This window comes from Hemiscyllium ocellatum, chromosome 9, assembly GCF_020745735.1.
Source record: "Hemiscyllium ocellatum isolate sHemOce1 chromosome 9, sHemOce1.pat.X.cur, whole genome shotgun sequence".
Classification (NCBI taxonomy): Eukaryota; Metazoa; Chordata; class Chondrichthyes; order Orectolobiformes; family Hemiscylliidae; genus Hemiscyllium; species Hemiscyllium ocellatum.
Window position 1 is genome coordinate 67,843,179 of NC_083409.1, and position 18,730 is coordinate 67,861,908.

Below are 18,730 nucleotides of genomic sequence, written 5' to 3' on the forward strand. Positions count from 1 at the left end.
AGGACATTGATATTTATCTTTTGCTTTTGGTAATGGTCCTACACCATCCACTTGCATTCAACTAAATGTTTGTTTAAAAACTGGAATAGATATCAAAGATGTTGGATAATTACATATTGAGGGTTACTGACTAGTCCCCACCACTAATTTGTATGTCATACTTTACAGAACTGCACAATCTTGTTATTCTTGGTTATGCCTGCATTTTCTGTATTCCTACATCTTCTGCTATATTGCTACATTCAACATCTCCTTTAGATATTTGGGATGTCCCAGCATTTGAGGATCCATCCACTCTTCATCCACAGGTCTGGAAGGATTTCTCCACTTTCATATCAAAGTTCTGTTTTCAATATAATAGCACTCCAGATTCCTTCAGCCCCAGCTTCAGCGTGAACTGTCTTTGCTCATTTAACTCTGGATCTGCTTCCTGAGCCTCCGGCAATAAACACTTGTTTTGAATTATCCTAATTCTTAAACAGAGTTTTGTTGATCCTAACATCTGATTGTGCTATTACTTTGACTTCTGCTGATGCTTGTTTAGCCATTGCTCTGGTCACCAAACACAATGGAAAAATACATGCAGCTTGTTTCAGCAATAATTCCATCTTGTTAGACTTCACGGAATTATAACTGGATCTAACCAATACGTTTTCTTAGAAAGAGCCAGAAACCTGAGAAACCTCCTGTGACAAGGACACATAAATTTCTTGTTCTGTATCTGTCAGCTTACTCTGCATGAGCAGTATTGAGTGCTCTTTTGCCCAATTCATTTGTCTCTCTATTTTCCCAAATAACAGAAAGAATGGTTCTGCATGATTTTCCTCAAATGTATGGGAGGTTGGTTATACAAGCTAAACGTTTTCTTGCTTGTCATTAAATTATGACCCCAATCTTTTCTTTCAAAGCCTGCATGCCCCGTTTTTTCAACTGTGTCATTTTAAACATACTTTATATTCTCTTGTTATTTTCTTTGTCTCTCCGACAATTCCAATTGTCTCATATCCATTCTTATAATTTCCATCTCCAGCTTTCCCTATTTTCTTCTTGCTCAAGTTGCTGCAACCATAACATACTATTTTTGATTCTGATGTGTCATATCCAGAGCATTGGAGCATTGGATCGCTCTTGTATTTTTACTGGTACCTCAATTATTTCTGCTTTCCTAGTTCTGACCGACAATACTTCCTCTAATTTTCCTGTCAGTTCAATCAGCTTGTGCTTTGATAGTTTACTTACGTCTGTAAGGAACAACCCTGCTATCTGTAGGAAATCCTTTGCCCTTTCTTAAATGCAGTACTAGAGAGAGAGTAATAGCATTGAGGGGCGACTTTATAGAGTTTTATAAAATTGTGAGGCGCGTAGCTAAGGTGAATAGCAAAGGTCTTTTCTCAAGGGTTGGGGTGTTCAAAACTTGAAGGTGATTTTGGTCATCTGTGTTTTTTATTAAGACCACTCCAAATCCTCATTGTCTCTGTTTCAAAATGTTGCAGATGAGTTCCCAAATTTCGTCACCTCTGTGATTCCAGAGCCATCAAAAAGTTAAACATTTTATCGAAGTGTGCAAATTATAAAGTCTCTGATTTATTAGTTAAAAGCAATACCTTGCACCAATTTGTAGGAGAAAATAAACTTGCTTTCTTCAGGCTTTTGGTTTTTATTGGAGAGAGTGAGGGGTGACTTTTAGAATTTTATGAAATCATGAGGGGCATAGCTAAGGTGAATAGCAAAGGTCTTTTCTGTTTGATTGGGGAGTTCTAAACTAGAAGATATAATTTTTAGGTGAGTTGGGAAAGATTTAAAAGGGACCTGAGGGGCAACCTTTTCTCACACCCAGAGATTCATAGATGGAATGAACTGCCAGAGAAAGTGGTAGATGCAGGCATTCGGAGAGGTAGATGAACAACTAGGAGGACTGCAGACGCTGGAGGTCAGAGCTGAAAAATGTGTTGCTGGAAAAGCGCAGCAGGTCAGGCAGCATCCAAGGAGCAGGAGAATCAACATTTTGGGCATAAGCCCTTCTTCAGGAATGAAGAAGGTGTGCCAAGCAGGCTAAGATAAAAGGTAGGGAGGAGGGACTTGGAGGAGGGGCATTGGGTATGCGACAGGTGGAAGGAGGTTAAGGTGAGGGTGATAGGCTGGAGAGGAGGTGGGGGCGGAGAGGTCAGCAAGAAGATTGCAGGTCAAGAAGGCGATGCTGAGTCTGAGGGTTGGGACTGAGATAAGGTGAGGGGAGGGGAAATGAGGAAGCTGGAGAAATCAGCATTCATCCCTTGAGGTTGGAGCGTTCCTAGGCGGAAGATGAGGCACTCTTCCTCCAGCCATCGTGTTGCTATGGTCTGGCAATGGAGGAGGCCAAGGATCTGTACGTCCTTGGTGGAGAGGGAGGGGAGTTAAAGTATTCAGCCACAGGGTAGTTGGGTTGGTTGGTGCGGGTGTCCCAGAGGTGTTCTCTGAAACGTTTCGCAAGTAGGCGGCCTGTCTCCACAATGTAGGGGAGGTCACATCGGGTGCAGTGGATACTGTAAATGCTGTGTGTGGAGGTGCAGGTGAATTTGTGACGGATATGGAAGGATCCCTTGGGAGGGAAGTGAAGGGGGAGGTGTGGGCACAAGTTTTGCATTTCTTGCGGTTGCAGGGGAAGGTGCCGGGAGTGGAGTTGGGTTGGTGAGTGGTGTGGACCTGACGAGGGAGTCGCGGAGGGAGTGGTCTTTCTGGAACGCTGTTAGAGAAGAGGAGGGAAATATATCCTTGGTGGTGGGTCTGTTTGGAGGTGGCAGAAATGACGAAGGATGATACAATGTATCTGGAGGTTGGTGGGGTGGTAGGTGAGGACCAGTGGGGTTCTGTCCTGGTGGCGATTGGAGGGATGGGGTTCAATGGTGGAGGAGCGGGAAGTGGAGGAGACGCGGTGGAGAGCATCATCAACCACATCTGAGGGGAAATTGCAGTGTTTGGAGAAGGAGGCCATCTGGGTTGTTTGGTATTGGAATTGGTCCTCCTGGGAGCAGATGCGGCGGAGGCGAAGGAATCGAGAATATGGGATGGCATTTTTACAGGGGGCAGGGTGGGAGGAGAGGTAATCTAGGTAGCTGTGGGAGTCGGTCGGTTTATAGTAAATGTCCGTGTTAAGTCGGTCGCCCGAGATAGAAATGGAGAGTTCTAGGAAGGGGAGGGAGGAGTCTGAGACGGTCCAGATAAATTTGAGGTCGGGTGGAAGGTGTTAGTAAAGTGGATGAATTGTTCAACCTCCTCGTGGGAGCACTAGGTAGCGCCGATACAGTCATTGATGTAGACAATAGACAATAGGTGCAGGAGTAGGCCATTCTGCCCTTCGAGCCTGCACCACCATTCAATATGTTCATGGCTGATCATCCTTAATCAGTATCCTGTTCCTGCCTTATCTCCATAACCCTTGATTCCACTATCCTTGAGAGCTCTATCCAACTCTTTCGTAAATGAATCCAGAGACTGGGCCTCCACTGCCCCCTGGGGCAGAGCATTCCACACAGCCACCACTCTCTGGGTGAAGAAGTTTCTCTTCATCTGTGTCCTAAATGGTCTACCCGTATTTTTAAGCTGTGTCCTCTGGTTCGGCACTCACCCATCAGCGGAAACTTGTTTCCTGCCTCCAGAGTGTCCAATCCTTTAATAATCTTATATGTCTCAATCAGATCCCCTCTCAGTCTTCTAAACTCAAGGGTATACAAGCCCAGTCGCTCCAGTCTTTCAGCGTAAGGTAGTCCTGCCATTCCAGGAATTGACCTCATGAACCTACGTTGTACTCCCTCAATAGCTAGAATATATTTCCTCAAATTTGGAGACCAGAACTGTGCACAAAACTCCAGGTGTAGTCTCACCAGGGCCCTGTACAGCTGCAGAAGAACCTCTTTGCTTCTACAGTCAATCCCTCTTGTTATGAAGACCAGCATGCTATTAGCTTTCTTCACTACCTGCTGTACCTGCATGTTTACCTTCATTGAATGGTGTACAAGAACACCCAGATTTCTCTGTACTGCCCCTTTACCTAAATTGATTCCATTTAGGTAGTAATCTGCCTTTCTGTTCTTGCCACCAAAGTGGATAACCATACATTTATCCAATTAAACTGCATCTGCCATGCATCTGACCACTCATCAATCTAACCTATCCAGGTCATCCTATAATCTCCTAACATCCTCCTCACATCTCACCCTGCCACCAGCTTAGTACCATCAGCAAATTTGCTAATGTTATTGTGGGCAGCACGGTGGCACAGTGGTTAGCACTGCTGCCTCACAGCGCCAGAGACCCGGGTTCAATTCCCGTCTCAGGCGACTCTCTGTGTGGAGTTTGTATATTCTCCTCGTGTCTGCATGGGTTTCCTCCAGGTGCTCCGGTTTCCTCCCACAGTCCAAAGATGTACAGGTTAGGTGAATTGGCCATGCTAAATTGCCTGTAGTGTTAGATGAAGGGGTAAATGTAGGGGAATGGGTCTGGGTGGGTTACGCTTCGGCGGGTCGGTGTGGACTTGTTTCCACACTGTAAGTAATCTAATCTAATCTAATCTAATACCATCTTCTATATCATTAACATATATTGTAAAAAGCTGCGTTCCCAGCAATGATCCCTGCGGGACCGTTCCGAAATGGAGCCGTTTATCACTACTCTTTGTTTCCTATCAGCCAACCAACTTTCAATCCAAGTTAGTACTTTGCCCCCAATATCATGTGCCCTAATTTGCTCAGTAACCTCCAACATGGGACTTTATCAAAGGCTTTCTGAAAGTCCAGGTACACTACATCTACTGGATCTCCCTTGTCCATCTTCAGATGTAGTGGAGGGAAAGGTTGGGGGGTGGTGCCAGTGTAGCTGCGGAAGATAAACATGAAAGGTTTGGAAGAATATGGGTCATGTGCAGGCAAATGGGATTAATTTAGTTTGGGAGACTAGTTGGACCAAAGGGTCTGCTTCAGTACTGTATGATTCAATCTATCCTTTCAGAAGTCCGAAGGCTTCTGCCAATATTGGCAGGGTGAATACGTCAACAGTAAGCTAATCAGATAGTTGTTGTCATGCTGATGATTTTTGCCATCCAACTCCACAACTGACACAACTCCACAAACCTATTACCAGTCTAACTCACCTTGTACGTATTCCCTGGAGCTTGCCCATCTACAAACAGCTTTCCACATTGCTTGAACAAAACAGTAGTGTAAAAACGGCTTACAATAAGTTTCAATAACTTGCTTTTTAAAGGTACAGCAATTCATTCTTCAGTCCTTTGTTGTAAAGTAGTCATTTTTACCATTTCACTCCACCATCAAAACTGAAGTAAATTTAATAGGTATAGCCTTTACAGCTTCAATGCAGTTAGTTTAGATAATTCTTTGTCAGTTTCTGAAGTCTGCCATATGAAATGCAAAGTATTTTCAGCTGTTTTATTGCGCATTAATTTAGGTTTTAAAATTGAGATGTCTATTTTATGTTCTTATTCTATACTGAGTATCAAGTATTGTGACAAGTATTCTCTATGCAACAGTTTGATATGAGTGTAAGATGTTGAAGTTCAGAATGGTGCAATAACTTCATGACATTGCATTTTACACTAAAACTCATCTCCATCATTTAAATGTTATCTATTGAATGATGCATAACTCCATCGAATTATTTGGCATTCAAGAAATATCTACTACCAATGGATATTCCCAATGGACAATAGTCTGACTTAGCCTGACCTCTTAGAGTACAAATTAACCAGCATTATCATTATTATTTGCTTATGCTGAACGTGCAACATCCTTTAGATGAAAGTTAGAACTGCAGATGCTGAATGTTGGTATCAATGTTGGTACCTTTGCTTTTCCTATACGTATTGACCTAGATTTATGTGTCCCAGACATTCAAAATTTGTGCAAGCTGAGAACTTTGGAAGTGTTATGAAATGTGAAGAGGTTAGTGTAAATTTTCAAAAGGCACAGGTTGCTCCAATGGGCAGACAAGTGGCAGATGAAATTTAGTGTCAAAAATTATGAAGTTATTTACTTTAGTAGAAAGAATGGAGAAAAATGTAAAGGCTACAATTCTAAAGAGTGTGCAGAAACAGAGGGTACATTAATCATTTGAAGTTTGCAGGACAGGTTAAGAGAGCTATTAATTAATAACACAGTATCCTGTTTTACATTTAGGTGCATTAAGTGTACAAGCAACGAAATTATATTAAACTTGTGTCGAAAATTAGTTTGGTCTCACTTGGAGTATTGTATCCAGTTCTTAGGGGTGCCGCAATTTAGAAACGATGGAAAGGAATTGACGAGGGTGCAGGAAAGATTAATAAGAATGGTTATGGGGTGAGGAACTTCAGCTGCGTACATAGATTGGACAAGTTCGTACTGTTGTCCTTGAAGAGAAGGTTCAGAGATGATTTGATAGAGGTATTCAAAATAATAAGGGAACTGGATGGAGTGGAAAAGGAAAAAAAAAGGTTACCATTCATGGATGGAATTAGAACAATGCAACACAATTTAAGGCAATTTACAAAACATTTTAACACAGCAACTGATTGGAATTAGCAATGTGCTGGCTGCGAATGTGGTGCAGGACCTTTAATTGATGCATGGTGGCTCAGTGGTTAGACTGCTGCCAAACAGTGCCAGGGACCCAGGTTCTATTCCAGCCTCTGGTGACTGTGTGAAGTTTGCACATTCTCCCCATGTATGTGTGCGTTTCTGCCGGGTGCCCTGGTTTCCTCCCATAATCGAGAGATGTGCAGGTTAGGTGAATTGGCCATGCTAAATTGCCCACACTTTTCAGGGATGTATAGGTTAGGTGCATTAGTCAGGGGTAAATGTAGAGTAATCGGGTAGGAGAATGGGTTTGGGTGGAATACTCTTCGGAGTGTTGGTGTGGACTTGCTGGGCCGATGGGCCTGTTTGCCCACTGTAAGGATTCTAATTCTATTCAAGAAATAGACTGTCTGTAAAAGAAGAATTTGCAGGTTTCACAGAAGCAGTGGGACAGTGGCTCTAGGTAAATTAATTTTCTGGGAGCTGGCTCAAATATGACAAACAAAATGGTCTCCTTCAATGCTGCAACAAATCTGTAATCGAATGAAAACAGATTATCCAGTCAAGTATCACATTGCTGTTTGTGAAAGCGTGCCCTCTGCAAATTGTCTGTTTTATTTCCTAATTTACAGTAGTGACTACAATCTAGAAGCACTTCAGTAGCTGGAAAGGTGCTAGATAAAACTTTACTGAATCCTATATTCTCTTGCTCTCTTTTCTACAATTGGATTTTCTTATTTATTTGTTTTTTTCTTACTACAGAAAAGATCAGGCAAAAATATGGAGACCTGCCAGGAGATCTACATATTATTGAACTTGAAAAGGATAAGAATGGTCTGGGACTCAGTCTTGCTGGAAACAAGGACAGGTCTCGTATGAGCATCTTTGTAGTTGGCATCAATCCTGATGGTTCTGCAGGAAAGGATGGGAGAATACAGATTGGCGATGAACTTTTGGAGGTAAGCATTTATACTATGAATCGAGTGCATCTATTTCTTTGAATGTGTCAAATGGATATCACTTTCTTACTACTTGTATCAAGTGCATGAAGTAAAAGCTTTTTAACTTTATTAGCATTAATCATACAGTGTAAAACACAGACAAAAAAGTGGATTCTTTCTCTTGTTACTGACTTAGAGATACCTAAATAACGGCATGTTATGTTTCTTTGAATAAAGTTTAACATTGACCAGGTTTGTAATCTGTAGTCTTCAGAGTGTTTTCACTGAACCAGTATGCTCCAATGACCCTGCCACCACAATGGCACTGTTCTATCAGTTAAAAGGGCATTCATTTCCTTACTCAATTCAGACGTGTAAAGCTCATAGATGTCTGTATAACCAAAACTACACACTATCTGTTGGGTACCTTTGCTTCTTTCTCCAGATTTCCCTTATCTATCAATAAAACTCTGCTACTTTATTCCTCCAACAACATCAAATTCTAATCAAAGTCATAAATGGCCATTTCTGTGGATATAACTATAATACATTACTCCTCCCTATATTTTTCAACACCTCTGAAACCCATGACACAGTCATGCAGATTAAAGTCGTATATCGAAAGACCAAGCAACCCAACTTGGAAAACATTGTATGTACATATTTAACTCTCCACTTTAAAATGGTCATTTTTATATTAAAATTCTTCTATGGCCTTGTCTTTTTTAATCATTACAATTGCTTACAGATGGCTTTGTGTGTGGGAAATCATGTCTCACAAACTTGATTGAGTTTTTTGATGAAGTAACAAAGAAGATTGTTGAGGGCAGAGCAGTAGATGTAATCTATATGGACTTCAGTACGGCGTTCAACAAGGTTCCCCATGGGAGACTGATTAGCAAGGTTAGATCTCATGGAATACAGGGAGAACTAGCCATTTTGATACAGAACTGGCTCAAAGGTAGAAGACAGAGGGTGATAGTGAAGGGTTGTTTTTCAGTCTGGAGGCCTGTGACCAGTGAGTGCCACAAGGATCGGTGCTGGGCCTTATACTTTTTGTCATTTACATAAATGATTTGGATGTGAGCATAAAAGATACAGTTAGTAAGTTTGCAGATGACACCAAAATTGGAGGTGTAGTGGACAGCAAAGAGGGTTACCTCAGGTTACAACAGGATCTTGACCAGATGAGCCAATGGGCTCAGAAATGGCAGATGGAGTTTAATTCAGATAAATGCGAGGTGCTGCATTTTGGGAAAGCAAATCTTAGCAGGACTTATACACTTAATGGTAAGGTCCTAGGGAGTGTTGCTGAACAAAGAGACCTTGGAGTGCAGGTTCATAACTCTTTGAAAGTGGAGTCACAGGTAGATAGTATAGTGAAGAAGGTGTTTGGTATGCTTTCCTTTATTGGTCAGGGTATTGAGTACAGGAGTTGGGAGGTCATGTTGCGGCTGTACAGGACATTGGTTAGGCCACTGTTGGAATATTGCATGCAGTTCTGGTCTCCTTCCTATCGGAAAGATGTTGTGAAACTTGAAAGGGTTCGGAAAAGATTTACAAGGGTGTTGCCATGATTGGAAGATCTGAGCTGCAGGGAGAGGCTGAACAGGCTGGGGCTGTTCTTTTCTAGGCAAAATCTTTTCCCTGGGGTCGGGGAGTCCAGAACTAGAGGGCATAGGTTTAGGGTGAGAGGGGAAAGAGGGCAACTTTTTCACACAGAGGTGGTACGTGTATGGAATGAGCTGCCAGAGGATGTGGTGGAGGCTGGTACAATTGGAACATTTAAGAGGCATTTGGATGGGTATATGAATAGGAAGGGTTTGGAGGGATATGGGCCAGGTGCTGGCAGGTGGGACTAGATTGGGTTGGGATATCTGGTCGACATGAACGGGTTGGACCGAAGGGTCTGTTTCCATGCTGTACATCTCTATGACTCTATCTACAAGCCTTTACCCTGCGCTAAATAATGACTCATTATTTGACTCATGTATTTCCTCTCTAGTTCCCATTTTCTGATTTCCTCTCTAAACCTCATCTCACACCTACTTCTCTTCCTTTAAAATCCTGCTTTCCTTCTGGACTCTGAAAATAAAGTTTAACATTGACCAATTATGTAATCTGTAGTCTTCAGAGTGCTTTCACTGAACGGGAATGCTCCAGTGACCCTGCCACCTCAGTGCAAACCCCATCCCTGCCCTCAACATTGGCACTGGTATATCAGTTAAAAGGGCATTCGTATCCTTATATATTGTGTATATTTGCACAAATACACATGGCTCTAACCTGATCTGGGCTGTATGATTGAAATGTTGGATTAGTGGCAATTTATTGCCAAGAAAATAACCTTCTTTTGAATGAATTCTCATTCATTTTCAAAGCTTCAGTATTCAGTTGACTTTTAGAAGCACTCAAAAGGGAAGTGATATGCAGAACCAACACAACAGTAGTTTGAGAACTATTTCATGTCGAAATAATTGAACTATGACTATGACTATGACTCTGTGAACAAAAATGAAACTGAAGATCTGGAGAAACTCAGCAGGTCTAGCAGCATCTGTGGAGAGAGAAACAAAAGTAACATTTCAAGTCTGAAACAAGTTGTTTTCAGAACTGAAAGGAGCTAAAAAAAATGTTGTTTTTTATACTCTAAACATCAGCTGAATTTCTCCAGCATTTACTATTTTTATTTTATATTTTCAGCATTTCCAATATTTTGCCCTTAGTATTTAATGAAAGTGTTTTCTTTTTGGATTGCAAATAATTTATTTGTTTGTTTTTGTGACTAATATTAAATTGAACAAAAAGATGGAAAGATGATGAGTTGGCAACTTATTCCAGATTAGACTGTGCCTGACATCACCCCTTTATTCATGTCACAACACAAAGAGTAGAAAAAGGAAATGGATGTTTTAGTAAATTGAAATGGCAGCTTAAAGAAAATGATGCTGATTCCTTTACAGGTCCAGGTCCTCTTGCATTCGTTATGCATTTTTGCTGAAAGCATGATAACTTTCCTGCTCAGTAGTCGCTGAGGGAAACTGAAACTATTCACTGCATCAGCTTAGTTGTGTTTGTATTATAATCTCTCATCATTGGCTACTTACTGAATGTAAAATGAGGACTGCTTGATAGGTATATTCACCACAGGCTACTCTGAAAAGCATAGCTTTTGCAATGATTGTAAAAATTCACAGTGAAAGACCATCCAAATTTCCAACTTTCCAGATCATTGTTCTTAAAATCTTAAAATGCGCTATATTCATGCATCTAAATTTGTCTTTTTTTTTTGTAATTTGGCTGCCTCATCCAGTATTTTAATTTTAATTTGAAAAACTAATTTAAATGCTAGTATTTCCAGAAAGATTGGCAATCTATGTACTTCAAATGTTTAAGGTCTTTTCCTCATGAGACAAATGAAAATTTGCCATGTTCGACTAGATTTATGATTGACTCAGCTGTTTTCTTACAATGATATATGTACCCCTGTGTTACAGTTCTCGTATAATGGTGGTGCTGTAATTAGATATGGATTTTTGCTGACCCTGACCACCTCTATTTGGCTCTCATGAGGCTTTGCATCTGAGTGTAGTCAAGTTGTTGGCTACCATTTGGGTCATCAATTAAAATTGATGGACCTATAATACCTTCTTTTTCTCAACAAAAGGACATAAATTAGTTGAAAATCATTACAAACTGGCATGCTATGGTGGTCTGTAAATTGCTTATTTGCATTCTTTTTAGTCTGTTTGGTTTTTCAATATAGCAATTGAAATATAATGAAAGTAAATGCTTAAAAAAATAAAGAAGTCTTGCAATTTGGCAATGTGGTGAATATGTGAAGAGAAAGAAGCAATCACTGTTTAAGTTCATTTGTTATGTTCAGAGACAAAATGGCAATCTCAAAGTCTATTATTACACTTACCATACATTTAAAGTTTCAGTCACACAGAATACAGAAATGCTTCAACAAATATCAAATACTAAAAGGAAAATCCTGCAGCCACAAATTCTAAGAAGAATATCATCTTGGTAAATAGTAAGAGAGGATAAATTATTCTGATCAGCCCAGATGCTAGAATCTCTCCCCAATACTTCTCAGCTTTCTCTTGGCCCATCACCTAATATTTGTTATTCAAAATGCCAGCTGTGGCTCAGTTTATAGTACTTCCATCTCTGAATCAGAAGGTTGCAAGTTTAACTCCAGAGTTTGAGTGCACAAATCAAGACTGACAATGCTGCAGTTTTTCAGTTGAAGTGTTAAATCAAGGTCGCATCTGCCACATAAGCTGTTCTATTGCACTATTTTGAAGAAGTACAGGAGAATTAACCATAGCCAGTATGCATCCCTCAATCAACAACACATAAAATAATGTTGCTGTTTGTGGAATCTTGCTGTGGAACAACATCAAAACAATGGTAACTTAAAAAATACTTCATTCGCTATAAAGCAATTTGGGACATCCTATGGAAATGAAAGATGAATTTTTTTCAAAGAGAAATACCATAACAAAAGATATTGGAGCTCACAATAATGAACGCTTTAAAAAAATTAAATATGACTTGCTAAATAACCAGGCCTTTACAGCCTTGAGACTTTTATCAAAAGAAATAAGACCCATTATTCTATCAAGAAACACCAAAGCATTTATTACGTTCCCTCACCGAAACAATGAATAAGGATATGAAAACAGTAAGCTTGGCTGAACACTTAGCTCCAGTTAATAAAATTGACTGTGGGCAGTACTCCTCTACATCTAATTATTATTTGCCACAAGAAACTACAAACCATTGCCTGGATTGACCATTTCTAATTTATATCAAATTTCAGAACTATTATAATTTGGTCTGGTTTAGAAGTATATTACTATCAATAGATTAACTGCTTTCCATAATTGTCAGTATTCCTTAGTCATTTTCAAAATAGGCATGTTTTATCTGTGAGACTTGCTTATTTTATGCAACAAGCCCAACCAACAAGGCAGGCAATCTGTTTGCATGATTGCTGGAAGTTTTATATGATGGTATGGCCATGAGTATTTCCCCATTTGCTTTCTTCACCTTTGTGGGATCGTGTGTATTGTTTGTCCAGTGTTTATTGGAATCAAGATCAGTAACTTCTCCAAGCCCCACAATGAAAGTCTGAATGTTTTCTGCCGTGGGTTCTCCCCATAGCCACAGGACCCTAGCAACATTTGTGCTCCAGGACATAGCATCTGCTTTTTCTGGCCAGCTGCCACTTTCTGCTGGAAATGGCAAAGCACCTGACTGGCACATTCAAATGAAGCATGTCAGTTCAAATCCTCTGACTCTCATTTCCACTCAAATTACCAACTGCTCCCACTGGCTTCCAGCCAGAGATTAAAATCAGCTCACCACTGTCAGAGAGTTTTTTTTAAAAAATGTACAGACATTTCCAAAACTAACCAATCACCATTTCTATTTAGAAATAACCACCAACCAATAAGAGACAAGCACCACAAATCCTGCAGAATTGAAGATTTTTAAACTATTTGAAACCATTCACTTGGTTTTGGACTTGCCCAGTTTATATCCGTATAAATGCATTCATAACATCATTGACAAATAAAAACAACTCTCCTTCTCTTCACGTAGACCTAGTGGCCTGTTCAAGTGATCTTTTAAATAATTCAAATTATTCTGTTATTTCTGTGCTATTGAAGAGAAAATTTTCTAGCTACTTATTCTGAATTTAAATAGAGCAGAACGTTTACATTGTCAATTTGTTGTTTAGCCCAGTGCAAACATGCTAGGTTCAATAAGCCCATCCCTATGGTACTCAAATTCCTCTGACATTTTTTTGTCATTCAGACATCTTGCTATCCTCCACACCCCAAATTCTCTCATAGAACACTTACCATCTAAAACTCCACAGCGATCTCTACACCAAGTTCTCCTCTCAGACCTTTCAGCGATTAACTACCTGTTCTTTGAAATTGTGATCTACAAATAAATAATCCTGGCTGATTGTGTTTTGACTTTTCCTTTCTCCTATATTCAAGTAAACTTGTATCACACAAGGTTCTCCAGAGTCACCCCTCCATCTCACTATTTTTGTGAAGTTGTGCTAACTCTGAGATTGCAATCGAATAAAAGGTTATCAGACTTGCTCCCTTTCTCCAATCCCAGTGTTCTTTACTTTCTGTTCCTGGAAAACAGCTTGCCCTGTTTCCTCACCAGCGTGTTCTGAATTTCAAACTCCACTTCTCCGCACCAATTGCCGCATTGCTGTTAGTATTGGCATCTTTAACTATTGATGTCCTCATCCCCATTAATGTTTAATTTTTCCCTGGCATTTCCAGTGATACTTAGCAGCTTTGCAGCATTTAATGTTTAAAGGCTGGAAGTTCATCAGGATAGAGTACTAGGTTCGATCATCTTCATCTGCTTCATTAGTTATCTTACTTCCATAATAAGGTCAGAAGTGGGGATAATTATTGATGAATGCACTATGTTCAGCACCGTTCATTATCGTGGAAAAATACAGCAGCACTTTTGACTCTGACTCTCCAGCATCTGCAGTCCTCACTTTCTCCTAGCATTCATGATGGCTCAAATAGTGAAGCATTCTGTGTTCATAAGCAACACATGAACATATGAATTCAGAGCAGAAATAGGCCATTGTGTGTCAAGTCTGCACTGCCACTCAGTAAATTCATGGCTGCTCAAATTTCAGATTTCTGTCTACCAGCAATAATTTGATTCCCTTGCCAAGTAAGAATCTATCTACCTGCACCTCACCCACCTTTTGAAGCAGAGAGTTCCAAATTTTAACCCTGTGAGAGAAAACAAAGTCTCCTCATCTAAAAGAATGACCACAAATTTTAAAATTGTGTTCCCTACTTCTGGATATTCACCCATAAGAGGAATATCCTTCCATATCTACCTTATCAAAACCATTCATGATCTTATACATTTCAATGATGTCACCTTTCAAGCTTCTAAATTCCAGTGGAATCATGCTCAGTTTCCCAATCTTTCCTCATAAGAAAACTAATGATTACAGGTCTTATTAAAATCCTCTGAAAGCACCTCCAATGCAGTTATATCCTTCTTTAAATACAAGGTGTTCAAAATGTGTTCTCATCAATACCCTGTACTGTATAACTGAAGCCATGCTAACTTTCATTTTCAGTTTCTCTTGTGATCAAGGATATCTTTCCATTAACTACCTGAATCTCTTACATATCTGCATACTAACTTGTTGTGACTCATGCACTACAACATCTGAATCCTTCTGCATCTCAGAATTCTGTAGTTATTTTCTATTTAAATACTTCTCTGCCTTTTTTATTTTTCCTGCCAAAATAAACAAGTTCACATTTCCCACATTCTGCTCCATCTGCCAAATTTTTGCCCAGTTGTTTGAAGCTACATTTTGTATGTCATCTTCACAACATACTTTTTCCTATATATCTTAGTGTCACCTACAAATTTAGCTATTGTGTCTTTGTTCCTCTCATCTGAGTTATTGATTTAAATAGTCAATTGTTCAGGTTTCAGTACTTAATTCCTGCAGGACCCCACGTGTCACATCCTGCCAATCTGAGAAAGACCAGTTTCTGCACACTTGGTTTTCTCTCAGCTTGTCTGCAAGGATGACCTGGATAACATTCAAGTTTAGACTGATAAATGGCAAGTAACATTTGCACCACAAAAGGTACCAGACAAAGACAGCCTCAAACAAGAAAGGATCTAAGTGCCACCCTTTGACATTCAATGGCAATAACATCACTGAATTCTGCATCCAGGGCGATTACCAATGGTGAAAAACTGAACTGGATCAGTCGTGGAAATTATGTGCTTACAAGACCAGGTCAGAGGCTAGGTATTCTGCAGTGAGTAACCCACCTTTTCTTTACCCAGTGCAAATCGATCAATTACTAGGCTCAAGTCAAGAGTGTGATAGAGTACTCTCCACTTGCTTGGTTAGGTGCAGTTTCAACAACACTCTGGAAGCTTGGCACTGTCCAGAAGAAAGCAGCCTGTTTAACAGGCTCTTCATACATTACCTTCAGCGTTCACTTTTTCCATTACCTGTGCATAATGACAGAAGCATATGTATCATATACAAAATGCACTGCAGTAACTCACCAATGTTCCTCCAATAACACCTTACAAACCCTTGACCTCTATCACTTAGAAGGACAAGTAAACAGGTGAATGTTAATGCTACCACCTGCATGTTTCCTTCAACCTGACTATTTTTCTCATTCGTGGGATGTGAGCATTACTGGCTAGGCCAGCATTTAAGTTGCCCATTCCTAAATGTCTGAAGGGCAATGGGTCATTGGTGTAGGTCTGCAGTCACATGTAGATCAGACTGTGATAGAGATGGCAGATTTCCTTCTCCAAAGAACATTACTGAATGGGCTTCTTGATGAGCAAATGATAGTGACTACATGGTTACCATTAGTCTGGCTTTTTATTCCAGAATTTTTATTGATGAATTCAGATTTCACCATCTACCCTATCACCATGTCTCTAGAACATTAGCCTGAGATTCTAGATTGCTAGTCCTGTGACGTTGCCACTTCATGACTGTTCCACAAGCTGGGAACCTGGAACAGGTTTCTGTATGTTACTGCTGGGTCAAAATCTAGGAGCTCCCTTCCTGAAAACAGTGTTGCTGTATCAATACCCTGAGGACTGCAGCGGTCCAAGAAGACAGCTTGCCACCACCTTCTCCAGGCTGAAAGCTCAATAGTTAGTGATATCCACATCCCACAAAGAAATATTTAAAATGTTTGAGGACTACAGACCTTTTCTGTTCCAGATGAACTATTTGTTTTTGAAACACTATGGTTGAATGTCCTGTGCTTCCCTCTTCATTGTCAAGTCCTCCTTCTATTTGAGCATCATTGTACAAGTGAAGAGCATCCTGCAACTTATTTTATGGACTTAAACTGCCTCCTCAAGTCGTTTGGCTCAGTGATAGTCCTCTTGACTTCCTGTTAGAAAATTCAATCTCCACTCATGAGCATGAAAGCATAATCCAGGTTACACTTAAGTGCATTTCAGAGAGATGTTGCATTGTTAAATGAGCTGACCTTTCAGATGAGATACAAAGCATAGGCACTGTCTCCAATTTTGATGGATGTAAAGGATTCCATGGCATTTTCTGAAGGAAGATCATAGTTCTCTTGATGTCTTAATCAGCATTCATGCTTCACTGGTAGCAAAGTAGGTTAAGTGGTCATTTATTTCACTGCTATTTATGGGACTTTCTGTGTGCCAATGGACTGTCATACTTGCCAACAAGTGATTACATTTTGTAAGGTAGCTCATTATAATATCATTTTAAGGAGCCATTGTTTGACTAAATAAAATCAGGCACCTTTCCTTGAGTTATATTATCCTCTTTTTGTGTGCTCAGCCAGTTCTATAGTTACTCAGATAAAGGTATGCAAAAACACCCTGGCAATGTTTTTCTACAACCTCTACCACTGAGGAGATGGTACAGAAGCCTGAACACATGCACAAGCTGGTTTCAAAACACTTTCTACTCTACTGTTGTTAGAATACTGAATGGACCCACAAATTCTTAACATTCGCCTGTATCTGCATTTTTAATTCTGCCGCTGTTTGCCTGTTACTTATCTGTGCTACTTAACTCTGTGATCTGCCTGTATTACTTGCAAGACAAAGCTTTTCACTGTGCCTCAGTACACATGACAATAAGTTCAATTCAATCTAAGTAATGTTCTAATAGGATAGCTTATCAGTAAAATGTATAAATTAAATTACCAAGGTTCCAACAACTCAAATAATAAGCCTGTGTTTTTGTAAAAGAATTATAAGATTGCCATTTACTGAAATTATATTCAACTGAGAAATTCTTTTACAATCTTTGGTAAGTTTTTTTGCCAGCATGAATGATTTTCAGTAACCGCTTTCCTTGTCTGTATTCTGAAACTACTGAGAAGTTAGATGAGTAACTTCCAATCCACCTGCTATCAAAGCATGACATCAAAGAAATACTTGCATTTTTTACATCATGAATGAAACAAGATTGTTTACAACATTGAGGATATCTAATCCATATCTCGCGCCCTACCGTGCCAGGCCCCATGAATGTCACTCCCTTACCACTGATTCCACCCCATTTTGCAATTCTGTTTGACCCAGAACTGAGTCTTAAACTGTACATCAACAAATTGTTTACTCCCATATTGATAATACTGTCTACTTCTGAAACCCTACTTACCACCCATTGATTTCTTCCTAGTTGATTTTGTATCATCATAAACTCTATTTTGTTTACAAATTGTGCATGTATGCTGTCCTCCAGTCCAAAAAAATTTCAATCCACACTGACTTCTCAGTCCATTTTCAGTAACTTGAATCTGACTGATTTCTTCTGATTTTTATATCAGTACTCTCCTCTGAAATCTTGAGACCTTCTGACTACTGTAATGCAAGTTCCGTAAAAATGCAAAATTCTACATTGTTAAGTAATACATTCTCTAAATTGTAATTACTGGAAGTTGCTATGTTGCTTAATTATTTCAATAGCTAGTATATTTTGTAACTGTCACTCATTAGCTTTTTACTTTTTCAGATTAATAGCCAGATACTTTATGGAAGAAGCCATCAAAATGCATCAGCAATTATAAAGAATGCTCCAAACAATGTCAAGATTGTCCTGATAAGGTAACAGCATTGCAGTCATTGTATGTGTATTGTTTTATCTAATCAATAATCAGTGCAGAAATTACAAAAATGTAGGACCTGACATTAAAACCTTATTTGAATGAAAAACTTGGAATCTTTATCGCATTCAAAATTGTTATTTGATATAAAATTCAAATTTGTATTGATAATACAATTCTGCCATCATTACTTGTTCCTGGCATTTCAATCCCAACTATTACCTATACTCTTAGTTCAAGGACCATAATTTCCCCTCCCCATGATCAATGATGCCCTCAACTACATCTCTTCCATTTCCTACAGCCCCTCTGCCCTCAATCCCTGCCCCCTCCCCAACAACAGAGTCCCCTGGTCCTCACATTCTGCTCCACAAATCGCCAAATCCAACATATCATCCTCTGCCATTTTCGCCATCTGTAGTCTGACCCCACCACCAAAAAGATACTTCCTTCCCCACCCCTATCTGCTTTCCATAGGGACTGTTCCCTCTGTGACTCCCTCGTTACGTCCACCCTCCCCACCAACCTCTCCTCCATACTTGGCACCTTTCCCTGTTTCTGTAGGAGGTGC

At 39.8% G+C, this 18,730-nt stretch overlaps 1 protein-coding gene across 2 annotated transcripts in view; it reads left to right on the forward strand.

Moving 5' to 3' along the window:
• Positions 1–18,730, forward strand: part of patj (PATJ crumbs cell polarity complex component) — a 384,258-nt gene that overhangs the window by 242,405 nt on the left and 123,123 nt on the right. For both annotated transcript variants that reach the window (XM_060830432.1, XM_060830434.1), the window contains 2 exons: positions 7,308–7,504; positions 18,069–18,160. In XM_060830432.1, the coding sequence (XP_060686415.1) occupies positions 7,308–7,504; positions 18,069–18,160 (289 nt within the window). The remainder of the gene's footprint in view (positions 1–7,307; positions 7,505–18,068; positions 18,161–18,730) is intronic.